General features: G+C 34.9%; 1 protein-coding gene across 1 annotated transcript in view; it reads right to left on the bottom strand.

The window, feature by feature from the left end:
* Nucleotides 1–14,046, bottom strand: part of HCN1 (hyperpolarization activated cyclic nucleotide gated potassium channel 1) — a 390,591-nt gene that overhangs the window by 106,414 nt on the left and 270,131 nt on the right. The window contains exon 4 of the mRNA XM_042907831.1: nt 1,690–1,908. Within this exon, the coding sequence (XP_042763765.1) occupies nt 1,690–1,908 (219 nt within the window). The remainder of the gene's footprint in view (nt 1–1,689; nt 1,909–14,046) is intronic.

The following is a 14,046-nucleotide window of genomic DNA, read 5'->3' as shown; positions in this document are numbered from 1 at the left end:
GGTCTAAAAACATAAAAATAGTGAATTCACCTAACATGCAGTGCAATGGTAATAAATGCAATACCAGAAATTGAAGATTTGGTTTTAAGAAAAATAGGTACCAATGATGCAGACAGAAGGAGATGGGAAAAGAGCATTTTTTTTCTAAAGCAGTATCAACTGAAAGAGAAAAAAACAGTATAATAGAAACATACATCTTGCTGCAATCTTATCTTAAATCTCCATTATGTTAGCCCAAATTCCTTCGAGTATACAATTTTCAGTCACAGTCACCATTGTATGAAGTCTCCTCTCCCTTACTATGTGCTTTGTTTTTTTCCAGTTTAATTGGAGGCTTTATTTTAAAATGAACCTTGAAGCAATTTTGGTGGTTCACCTCTTCATTATTTCAGTAACAAAATACCAACTTGCTCATTGCAGTAGTTGATGGCAGTGTCATTACATTCAAGGGAAATAAAGTATCTGGGTTCCTTTTCTCCCATTGTGTGATTATAGTGTTGAAAATGTCTGTAAATAAAACAACAACTGAAACAATCTTTGGCTATTTTGTAAGTAATTATAAGTCTAAGCTGGTTATCACTCACTAGAAGTATTCTAGAACTACTTTAGCCATTGCTTCCAGAAATGCTCTTTGGCCAGGTGTATACTATATAGTTTGCCATGTTTAACTAAACTTCTGCATTATAAAATCTTCCTTCACTTAGGAAATACTCTTCTTTATCTGTCAAAAAGTTAAGGATGTTTGGTCGAGTATACAATTACTGTCTGACTATCCAAAGTTTAGCCCCAGCGAAAGTAATTCAGCATATGAAAAAAAAAAATCCAATGAATGTATCATTGCATATATTTACTTTTCTCTCTCTCGAGAAAAGTTTAGAGCTGCAATCATTTTAATTAACACATTGTGCAGAAGAATGCACGACAGCAGCTGTTAATATGCATTTTTAAGACTAGAGGGTGTGGTGACTTATCTAGATATAAGAGCAACATATGTTCAGCTAAGCATATGGATTATAATATAAATTATGATTGTAATGCAGAGAAACAGAGGGACATGTGCAATGGCTGCCTGTTTTCATTTAATCGCTAACATTTTTCTAACATACATTAGAGGAGGCATTATATTATTTTACTGTGGAAATATGATAGAACATGATCGATCATAATACTTTAAATCAGCTTAATGCATTCTGAAACATGTAACTGTTTTTTCTGTGAATGTAAATTCAGATTTAAAAACGTTATTCAACAAATAAATTGAAAACAAATAACTATATAGCGAGCATCTTTTTTTTTTTTTAATTTTTTTTTTCAACGTTTTTTATTTATTTTTGGGACAGAGAGAGATAGAGCATGAACGGAGGAGGGGCAGAGAGAGAGGGAGACACAGAATCGGAAACAGGCTCCAGGCTCCGAGCCCTCAGCCCAGAGCCTGACGCGGGGCTCGAACTCACGGACCGCGAGATCGTGACCTGGCTGAAGTCGGACGCTTAACCGACTGCGCCACCCAGGCGCCCCTATAGCGAGCATCTTAAAGCAACCTTAAAATATCAAAACAGACTGTGTTTTCCTGTTTTATCCATTTTGTTTCGTTATGTTTTTGACAGAATAATGGTTTAGTTACTGTGAACACTATTAATTCAATTTACAAACTAGCTGGTTGGAGATGGTAGTGATGACACAAATTACCTTCTCTTGATATTGGCGCCTTGAAGAATCCAAAGACTGGATTAAAGCCGTGGCATGGCCGACAAACATGGCATAGCAGGTGGCCCCAACGATCATGCTCAGCATGGTAATCCAGAGGTCAGACATGCTGACTGGGGCCTGGGCTCCATACCCAATGCACAGCATGTGACTCATAGCTTTGAAGAGTGCATATGAATACTGCTTTCCCCACGAATCATTCTGGAAGAGAAGGGAAAGAGAAAACAGGCTGAGTCATTAGGATGGCAGAATAAAAAGTGAGTATGACCCGTACACAAAAACATTATAGAGTAACGAGTATGGAGAAACATCCTTGTAATGGAACATTTAATTGCTACTCAAATGACCTGCGGTTTCTAAAACTTGCCTACCACTAGGAAACAGAAACAATCTACTGATAATATATGCATTCCAGTCAGTTTTAGGTTTGTTGTCTTTAAAACTAAAATTCCTTTTGGGACAATGGTGTGACTGTCATATAAAAATGCTGATAGACTGACTCCAAAGTTTCAAGGAAATCTGGTCATTTTCTTGCAACGTATTTGCAAGATGAGAAATGTTGCAGGTAAGTATGAAGGTGATGGGTCTATGTATAGGAATTTTTATCAAAACTACGATGTTTAGATTTAAAATCCAAATGGATATATTTGCATAGTCCTTAATTCCATACTTCTTAAATGAAAAATACACAAACATTTTGGCAATGGAGGTCTGATAAATGGAAAGACTTCCTTGAAGTCCTCTTTCAGGGTAATGTAGATTGGGATTCAAATGTCAGGATTGATGATGGATGAATCTTGTTGGCTTTTTATAAAATAAAATAAGCAAAATAATATCTTGGCAAACCCTCTGGAAAAAAAAGAGCTGACTTCTGAGATTAGTTACTGGATGCAATTTCTGAAACCTTTCAAAAATTTACTCCAAACTCTATTCTACAAAAATAAGCTATTCAATATATCTTATCTACCCTTTGATAAAATTTAAAGGACTATTTGGATCAATTTGTATAAAATTCCTGGCCCAAGACTTACAAAATTTATGAGGTCCAGTGCAAAATGAAAATTTGGGATCCATTAGTTCAAAATGTAAGAAAAAAGTGCTGTTAAAGATAATAATAGATACTAAATTTTCCTTTAAAATATTTTATTACTTATGATAGTAATAGCGATAGATGAATAACAACATAAATTTATATATTTCAAAAAATAATATTTTTGTGTCATAGTTATATATAATATGATAAATAGAACTACTGTATTATTGTGATATATTGATCATATAATTTTTCTGGTTTAATTTTCTACAAATCCATTTCTTAGGTCATCAACATTTTTACAATTAGCAATTTCATTTTCAACTATAAAATTGTAAGTGACATCACTTGTTTTGGCTAAGGTAAGATCACAAATAATTTCTGATAGTTTCTGAGAAATTTTAAGAAAGATCTTTCTGTTGATGCACCTATTACTGGAACTACTTAGAATATTCTATAGATTATGATAACATTGGCATAAATTTCTGATTTAACATAAATTTTAGTACATCTGGAGCTGATGATTCTAATGGAACATTTTTCAATGAAGATTTAACTCTATACAAACTAGTTTCATGTATGAATGTGATTTTTAATTAAACTTTCTACTTTAAGATAAATATAGATTAACATGCAAATTTTAAGAAATAATAGAGAACCCACGCACCTTTCATCCAAAATAGTAACATCCTGCAAAGTATGTACAATGTTACAACCAGGAAATTGACATGGGTACAATCCATTGATCTCACTCATATTGCACTGATTTAAGGTGCTTGTTAGTGTGTGTACTTAAGTTTTATACAATTTTAACGCCTGTATAAGTTTGCGTATTCCTCACCACAGTCAAGATACAGAACAATTCCATCACAACAAAGATCCTTTACACTGTCTATATGTTGAATTTAATGTAAATGTATGCACTGACATTTTAATATTACCTCTGACATTTCCTATAACTTGCTGAGGTTGTGCAAGAAACCAAAAGTAGTTTCATAATTCGTATATAATCCAAAATGCCTGTTTATGTATTTTATTCCTTTATTTTCAATTATAAGGTAAAATTATACAAAAAATTCCTTTTTTTGCTATTCATCGGTTCATTTAGAGTTTCATATGAAGATAGTGTTATTTTCCATCAAATATGATGATCTTTAAATTCAATCTGTATTTCTAGGCTGGTGGATATTTGCTTTGCAATGTTGTAGGAGTTTTCAAAACTGGACATTGTAAACTGTGAAAAATTCTAATAACTCCCTGATATGTTTTATTGCAACATCCATGTATACACCTTAACTTTGTAATAATTTGCTGACAAAGTTTACCATCTGAGTTATGCAAGCATTATTTTGGGATTTAGGCAGATTTAATATTCGTGTAGATACTGCAGGGATGGGATCCTGGGACTGATAGGCAGCTGTCCTCTCACCAAGATTCCTGTCCCTGCCGGCAGTGGGGGAGCCGCTCCTACCTCTTCCATTTGCTGCTTTTGCTGCTGTTGCTTTGGGGGTTGCTGTTGCCACTGGTAATCTGGCCCAGTTCTGGCTTGGCCACACTGGGGACACAGCATCCCAGACTGCGGAGGCAGGCAGATATGCACCTTGCTGTCAGGCCAATTGCTTGGCTTCTGTGTTGCCCACTTTGCCTGCGGGTCTGAACCTGTGTATGCAGAGTGGCCCCCTGAAGCTCCAATGCTCATGGTCATGTTCATGCTCCACTGTCCCAGTGAACTTCATTTACAGAACATAAATTCACAGATAAAGTTATTGAGAATATCAAGATAGCAGCAGCGGAGCTTTATAACAAGCACAAGTTCCTTCTGGAAGTGGGTCCCTGTGCAACTAAAAGGTCATGCCCACATACACACAGAGATATCCCTGCCTTTGTCGAATTAACTCTTAAATTATTGGAAAATTTTAAGTTATTTAAAAAAATATTGAATATACATAGATAATTTTTTGTTCATGTTTTAATGGAGTTATCCAATTAGGAAAAATAGGACATGATAAAGCTGAAACATCCAACTTCATAAACTTTGGAATTGCATATGTCTGCTGACAAAAATAACCAGCCCCGTTTGGTTGAAAGAGTTAAGTTTCTTAAAGTGAAATTCATTGTTACTTATAAAATAAGGTCATGTTGCCCCATCGATCCTTCCATACATCCATCCATGTGTACACACACACACACACACACACACACACAGGTGTAAAAATGAGATTCAATTTTAAGAAATGAAAATTATTTGCATATTATACTATGCATACAGTATAATGGACCCACGCACAAGTTTTCATTTTGAGAAATAAAATTCATTCCTTACACTTTTTTTCACACATGAAAATACATAGCTATACTTAACAAATAAACCTAAGGTTGCCCAAATTCTAGATGTTCCAGGAACTAGAAATGGAGTATTCAATGAACAAAGAAATGTGTTCTATAAAAATCTTGAATATACATGTTATTTAAAGTGACATTAAACTTCCTGAAATTCAACTCAGTAATACACTGATATACTAAAAATGAATTTATTGCAAAGGCTTTAATTCCTAAGACCTAAAATGTGTGTTTAGGTTCATTTTCATTTATCTCCTTAGGCACATACCCAACACACACACACACACACACACACACACACACACACAGATTCTGGCTTTTTTTCCCCTACAAAAATGGATCATATCATATATACTTCCCTGCATTTAGCTTTTATCACAGGAAAATTCCTCCAAATAATCTAGTGTTCATGTAACTATGTCAATTACCCATTGTTGATTTTGTTATAGTTAATTCTCGTATTTTTCTATTGTTTTCTAGTTTTTGCCACTACAAACTATTCTGTAATAAACAACTTTGTACATATAACCTTTATCTCTATCAAATAGATTCTCAGGAGTGTGTTTGTTGGGTCAAAGAGTAAAGTTTTCAATTGATTTTGAAATATATTGCCAGAATGTTTCAAAAGGCTGTAACTTTTCCAAAAACAAGTAAAATCACACTTCATCACCTTTTCTAGTGAGAAATAGTAGCCCACAGTTGTTTTGTTTTTTTTTTTTTAACGTTTATTTATTTTTGAGACAGAGAGAGACAGAGCATGAACAGGGGAGGGTCAGAGAGAGAGGGAGACACAGAATCTGAAATGGGCTCCGGGCTCTGAGCTGTCAGCACAGAGCCCGATGCGGGGCTCGAACTCACAGACCGTGAGATCATGACCTGAGCCGAAGTCGGCCGCTTAACCAACTGAGCCACCCAGGCGCCCCGCGACCCTGTGTTTTGAAGCCACAGTTATTTTTATTTCCATTTCTCAGACTAAGAATTTGAGAATGTTTTCATATACTTATTAACCAACTGGACTTCTCATTTCTGATGAAATTCTTGTTTTTTTCTTATGAATTTGTAATACATAGTTGAAGACTGGATATCAATTCTTTAACTATTTGCTTTAAATGTCTATTCCTAATTTACTGTTTTCCTATTTATTTTTTAATGATATAATTTGCCATACAAACATTTTGATTACTTTATGTAGGAAAATAAATCTACAATTTCCCTGTGAGCTGCTGAACTTTCTGTATTGGTTAAAAAGATTTCCCTGAATCTATGATTATTCATATATAAGTGTTTTTGAGATATGTTATTTTTATATAACAGTGGTTCTCAACTGAGGATGATTCTGTCACCCAAGGAACATTGCTGAATTTTTTGTTTTTATAACTGGAGGAAGTGCTGTTAACACCTAATAGGTACAGGCTAGTGAAGCTACTAAGTGCCCCTCCCCCCCCCCCCCCCCCCCCCCCACCAATTCACAGAGAAGCTCCCTCACAGCAAACAATTATGTGGCTCAGGGGCACCTGGTTGGCTCAGTCCATTAAGTGACAGACTCTTGACTTCGGCTGAGGTCATGATCTCACAGTTCATGAGTTCAAGCCCCAAGTCAGGCTCTACAGTGACAGCGCAGAGACTGCTTAAAATTCTCTCTTTTTTCCCTCTACCTCTCCCCCACCCTCTCTCTCAAAAATAAACAAAAGAATATTAAAAAGAAGGAATTATATGGCCCAAACTACAGCCATGGTGAGGTAATAGATGGATTTAACAATGACTAAAGAAAAGCTATGTTCAAAAGCTATTGTAAGCCTAAGGGAGGTGAAATGAAAAGTGAAATAGCATAAAAGCATAAAGTATAAAACAAGAACAGCCATAAATAATTTTGAGGAGATAAGGTCTATAGAATTTAGCATATAAGATTTTTATGAAATGGTAAAAGAAAAAGGAAAGTAGAATAATTCAGGAGGTTATGGAAAATTCAGAAAGATTCAAGCAATTTAGGCTTTTCTTTACAGAGGAGACTGATCAGGTGTAGGGATCTTTTCTGTTATTCTACAAGACCAGAATCATTCTCTTTACACATTGAATTTTGTCTATGCACATTGTGTACATGAGGGCCAACCCAGCCCTCACAGTGGAATGTCAGTATTTAGGCAGCAGCCATGTGATTCAGAGGCTGCTGCTGAAAGAACCCTAAATGGAAGAATGATATTTATACCATTACCGGCATCCTCTTCATTGGCTCCTACCCTCCCCACCAGCACCATCCACCGTTACAATCCCAGCTACAAAAAGCTCAAGCCAGAAAGGTAGGTTGACTATGGCGATAAAACACACACATGGGGTTATCCTTGAAAAACAGTGTGATGGTAACAACATGAAGGGCTCTAAACTGCTCAAAGCACCAATTATTGTATTGATCTAATCAATCTTTCATCTGATTGTTCTTATTGCCATTCGATAAATGATAATATTGAGGTAGAGAACATCGTGACTTGCCCAAGGTTACAAGTTTATAAGTGGAAGATTCATTGTTTTGAACCCAATCTGACTCTAGAGACCATACCATTAGCTACTACATGACACTGCTCTTGATTTTATAAACATTATATTCATGATTTCAGGCAAAATATTAGGCTGAAAGACTAACTGATCAGTTCAAATCTCACATGAAAACCCTTATTTAATGTAGAAAATCAACATCAGGCAAAGAGGAGACCTAAAGAAGGAGACCTAAACTTGGGGGTGCCTGGGTGGCTCAGTCAGTTGAGCATCTGACTTCAGCTCAGGTCATAATCTCACGGTTCACGAGTTCGAGCCCTGTGTTGGACTCTGTGCTGACAGCTCAGAGCCTGGAGCCTATTTCCAATTCTGTGTCGCCCTCCCTCTCTACCCCTCCCCAACTTGTGCTCTATTTCTCTCTCTCTCAAAAATAAATAAAAATTAAAAAAAAAATAAGAAGGAAAAACTAGATCTGATAGGGCTTGGTGAAGGTCCAGGAATGTTTCTTTTCTTTTCTTTTCTTTTCTTTTCTTTTCTTTTCTTTTCTTTTCTTTTCTTTCTTTTTTCTTTTATTATGTGGCTGTTCTCCTTTCATTTAAAAAAAAATGACTCTATTGTATTTTAGTCTACATCAAAAATAATAACATGAATGGGAAGACTATATACTCCACGTGATTTATCATATGATCCAAATATTACCAACTTCCATATGACTTGAATCCTATTGAAAGGAAATAAATATCTGTTAGCTCTGATTTAATCAGGGTTTCTCTTGTTTTCATGTAGGCAATGATTTACCAACAAACTGTTCCTTATAGATTTTTGTTATTCAAAGAGTTTGCTCATTTAAGTCATCACTTCACTGAGGCATCACTGAATGTAATTATTTTTTTGAGGAAAACATATTGAGTCAATTAACAAGAATATATATAAGTAAATTTGATTATTCCATCTGGCAACTTTCATACAGAAAAAAATATATTTTAGGTTTATAGTCTAGGTTAATCTAGTTTCTAAGCATTTGTTTGATATACTGTTTACACCGTTACTTAATTTGGATCAGGGCTATGACAAAAAAAGAAAAGAAATGTTTACTCTAGAGTTCCCTACACCTTCTGACTTAGGATGGTCAAACTCAAACTAAGCCATTTAGTATTCTGCCACAGGTATAAAAGTTCTCTGGTCCATCATCTTTATATGAACCAAAATTCTATTAATTTAGAAGGACAAAATATTCCATTATTGAACATGTGAATGAATTCTTCTTTATCATTTGAAATCAAATACAAGCATGAATCTAAGTAGGCAAAATTGGATATATAGAAGCAAACTTGGATATATAGAACTTGACTCAGAAATATATACATCAACAGCTAAAGTATCAAATTTTGATCAGTTTCAATTTACTTCTTCAACCACTGAATAAACTTATCATTTACATCAATTTCAGCAATGCCAATCAGATACAAAGATACATTAAGAAGTTCTCAAGATAAGGAATACAGCTGAGCATAATCTGCCTGAAGTCATAAGAAGTGTAGCATAACAGGTCACCAATTCCAAAGTGTACCTTCAACTGAACATGAGTTTACTTAATCTGTGTATAAGAGAAGAGAGTCAGGGTAATAAATTGTTGTTCTCTATCAATTTTACAGTGCTGAAGTATGGTAACAATGGATAGACATCAGGAGCAAGATTTATACTGATTAGTGATTGAAATAGAGCTATCCTTGTTTTTAAGTACTCATTTGAGCATTTTTGTTTTTGGAAGTATGTCCCCTAGAATTGCTGGATTTGTAAATTACAAACAGAAACATTTAAGAAACATCTTTGAGGACGTATCTTAGTTGAATTAAACATTATTCATCACGTTTTGTTATAGATCATAGTAAGTGATAAGGTCAGTAGGAAGACAAGTGGAGATCAACTCAATGAGGCCGTCCTAAATTGAATTATTCAGTAGAAACACTCTACATGCAATTCCTAAGGAGACTCAGGGAAAAGGCTGACAGCTATGTTGTGTGTAAGGTCAAAATGTAGATAATGAGAAAGAATATTTCTTAAAAAAATATATATGATGTGGCATTTCCTCCCAGTATAGTGCTTTGAAAGCAAATATTAACTCCAATGTAGGCAAGAAGAAAGAGAACCTGTCAACATTGTGCTTTGATTTCATAACTTGTCAATCTTGTTCCATAACATTAGCACTATGTTTTTAAATTAGGAAGTAATGAATTATTTCCAGGCAAATCAAATGATAGAAGCTCTTGAAACCTTGAAATACATGGTTATATTTTTTGAACTTTTTTAAAATTTTTATTTCAGAGAGAGAGAGAGGGAAAGAGAGAGAGAACACGTGCACATGGGAAAGGGGTCGAGGGAATAAGAGAATTCCAAGCAGGCTCCATGCTCAGCATGGTGCCTAATGTGGGACCCAATCCCATGATCCCAGGATCATGACCTGAGCCCAAATCAAGAGTTGGACCCTCAGTTGACTGAACCCCCCAAGCGCCTCCGTATTTGTATTCTTGGTAGCATTATCTCCAAGTAATTTAAATGCCATGATTTTTAGAAATGACACTTTAAAAAATAATATACAATTATATATATTTTTCAGTTGGAAAAATGTATTTATTTTTCTTATTTGTGACTGTTATGATCTGCTTCCAAACATTTGTGCTCTTGAAATCAATCCTTTTGCATTACAGAAGGATTCAAATAGCTTTTAGCAATAAAATATAAAGTTACTGCATACTAGATTACTGTTGCCATAAAAAGAATGATGTTTGGTTATTTTAAGTTCTAGACTTGTTCCCTGGACAATTAATCCCTCAAATTCTAAATATATGTTTTCCTGCTTCAATCGCATGATAAAATACAAAATCTGCATTAAGTAGATTGATAAATTAAAATTTAATCATGCTTGAGATTATGGATATTTTTTCTCGTATTTCTTTATGCACTAGTGCATTATTTTAAAATAAAAATTAAACATATCAATACATTATTTTTTAAGTTGGTATGTCTATTAGCCTAATTTTTTATACTAAGAGTTAATTAATACTTGTTATAGAAAGGCCCAAAATCAGGTATTATTTTAAGATTTTAAGTGTGATTTTTCTATAATTAGTATTTTGAGCAAATATTTTCATTGCTTGCTTATACAAGTAAATATAAGTAAATATATTTTATTTTATTTTATTTTATTTTATTTTGTTTTAATGTTTATTATTTGAGAGGGAAAGAGAGGGAGAGAGAGAGAGACAGAGTATGAGCTGTGGAGGGGCAGAGAGAGAGGGACACATAGAATCCTAAGCAGGCTCCAGGCTCTGAGCTGTCAGCACAGAGCCCAATGTGGAGCTTGAACCCATGAACCCTGAGATCAAGACCTGAGCTGAAGTGGAAGGCTTAACTGACTGAGTCAGGCGTCCCTTATTTCATTTTATCTTAATTTTGCTTTTAATTTTTTTAATGTTTATTTTTTTTTTGAGAGAGAGAGAGAAAGAGAGAGAGCATGAGTAGGGGAGAGGCAGAAAAAGAGGGAGAAAGAAAATCTGAAGCAGGCTCCAGGTTCTGAGCCATTAGCACAGAGCTCAATGCAGGGTGCAAACTCACAAACCATGAGATCATGACCTGAGCCGAAGTCGGATGGTTAACTGACTGAACCACCCAGGCACCCCAGCAAGTATATTTTAAATATTTCTGCACATATATCTATCCATAAACATATTTTCTATATATACTTAAATATAAAGGAACAATGGAAGAGATTAGCATACACTGAGTACTTTACTCCTTATGAGGTACTATTCTACGAACTCATTGCTCCTCATAACATTCTTGAAACCTGATATTGTTCTTACAGGTAAGAGATGCAAAAATTAGAAAAATTAAGAAACTTGCTCAAAGTCACACACATTTATCAGTGCCAAAGCTGGAACTGAATCACTGGTCTGTTTGAACTACAGTATAAACTATCTCCATTCCAAAGATCACAGCCACATATTTCATAACCATGTATATAAGTAAAATACATAATCCTAATGCAAAAGTTTAAAGCATTTTAAGAACATAACTGTAGCACAGAAATTCTTTAAAATATATGTTCTCATCTCAACTAGCAAAAGGGAACGTCTACTACATCTTAGGGGAATTTAGAGGAAAAATGATCTCAGGTTTTCATCAGAGGAAACCTCTAAAGGAAAATTCCCTGGAGAGTTTGAGGTCAATAAAGATGGTTGGGTCATTCAGTCATACTTCACTTTTTCCCATTGGCCAAGAACACTCAAAGGGTTCTCTTCTTTTCCTCCTATTCCCAAAGCCCAGGATGAAGCAAAGTATCCTGGCATTGAATAGGAAGAGTCTTCTGGAAGGAGGTCCTTGTCTGAGGCTTAATCCTCCAGAGTATAGAAGGTGCATGCCACATAGGGAGGCAGATTCAGTCTGAACCACTTACGGATGCTGTGTGCTTCCACTAACACCTGGTCAAAGTAAAATAAGTAATGATGGCACATCTCCAAACGTATCTCTAAATGCTATTATTTAATACGCACTTTTAAATTAATTGTATGGGTTTTAGTGAAGCAACTCTGCACTAATGATTTTCAAATTAGTAGATCATCTCTTCGATGGCACTCTCAAGTTGTTTAACTCCGCTAATTAGAGGTTTTAGCATATTGGTAGTTTTAAAAACTGCTGAAATTAAAGTGACATTGAAGTGAAACAAAGAACTATCATCCTTTTTGGTAGGCTCAACCTTCTGCCTTTAATAAGGAAAGTGGCCACCTGGGACATAAAAGAAGCAGGAATTAAGAACAGTTTTTCAGCTTGAGTGTAGCCCTTGGGTGATTATTGTTAATTATTAGATGATAAAATTTATTGTATGTGCAATTTTTTGCTTCTATAAATGTTTGTTACCATAGGAAAAACAAGGCATTATATTTTTCCTCATAGAGAATTTACATATATGTCGATTTGTATGGCAAATGGTATAACATAGAACTTATACTTTACTGGAAGATCAAATGAGAGGCATTATATAAAAGGCTGACATAAAGTGGTTCTATACAAAAGGGCTGATACCCAATGTGGTGTTCAGGTGTTTTCCATCTACATTTCTCTACATGAGGGTCTACATTTATTAATAGTGTGTATGTGTGTGTTTTCACTTAATAACATATTTGTAGTACTTTCTACTGCCAGTTACCACTCTAATCTCTTTGCAAACATAGACATCATCAGGGATTTTATTAAAATCTGATGTTTAGAGATAAGCATAACTAAACAATAGAGAATTTTACACCATAGAGAAAACAAATGTGCAAGCTGACAAGAAACTTAGCAACTGGTTATTGACGTTGGGGTAAAAAAGAGCTTTTCCATTATTCCAAAAGTCAGGCTCTCACCTGTAACTGATTCTGAAATCCCACCTCAGCAATGGTAGAATTTGCCCTTGACATTTAACATAGCCAAGTAGTGGCATGATGGTATGATAAATAAATTTCTCTGTGTTTTCTTTTTCGACCTGGATTTGCTACTGGGTCAGGCCCCCGATCACCAGGTTTAAGAAGGATTAATGAAATAAAATAAAAGAATTGACTCACTAAACAATCTTTCCTATGGTAGACTGACATTTATCCACAGATCCATAAAAAGTTGGAATTGTATGAGATCTGGGCAAAAATTTAGGCTACCTTTTTTATCAGCTAATTGAGTCTAAGAATATACCTATTTTAAAGATAAAAACAACTGACTACACACATAAATAAGTGTATTTGGACTATCAAACTTTATTTTAATCTAATATGCAAGGAACAATACATTTCAAAGTCATAGAAAATACTGTTACTTGCCCATGGTTTCATCTGGTTTGCCTAAGGATTGAAAAACAAAAAAAGCCCTTAGGTCTCTACATGCCTGTAAGTATTACTTCCGTTATCTTGGCATAGTCATAATAATAATTGTAATACCACCACCAACAAAAACATTGAGTATGGTTTACACAGATCTCTTAAAATAAGAATCTAATTTGACCTGGTGATTATCACAGCAACGTTATGGCAGCTACAAGAACCTTTATGAGGATGAAGTGCAGAGTTTCCTTAACTTGCTTGTGGCCTCATGATAAGAAGGAGTAGCTCTCCTTTGGGTCTCTGACCTGCTAACTGCAGGTTACAGGATACAGTACATTTGAAGCTATACCTTAATAATCATTATCCTATACTCTGCTCACATATGGGTATTTAAGAGGAAAAAAAATCAACCATGCTTTGGGTTAAACCATCTCCATTCTGAAAATGACAGTACAAGTCAAATTATTACTACAATCTGTCTGAGTAAAATGATGAGGGCATCCACTAGGATCTGTATTGCCCAACACTCCCATAGAGTTAGCTATTTCCGGCAAATATGTGCTTATTAGGTCAGTGGCTGATTAAATTGTATAGAAAACTATTTCCCTAGGCAAAGACCATCTC

This window comes from Panthera leo, chromosome A1 (assembly GCF_018350215.1).
Source record: "Panthera leo isolate Ple1 chromosome A1, P.leo_Ple1_pat1.1, whole genome shotgun sequence".
NCBI lineage: Eukaryota > Metazoa > Chordata > Mammalia > Carnivora > Felidae > Panthera > Panthera leo.
Note: the sequence above shows the minus strand (reverse complement) of the source record. Positions and strands in the feature narration are given on the sequence as shown.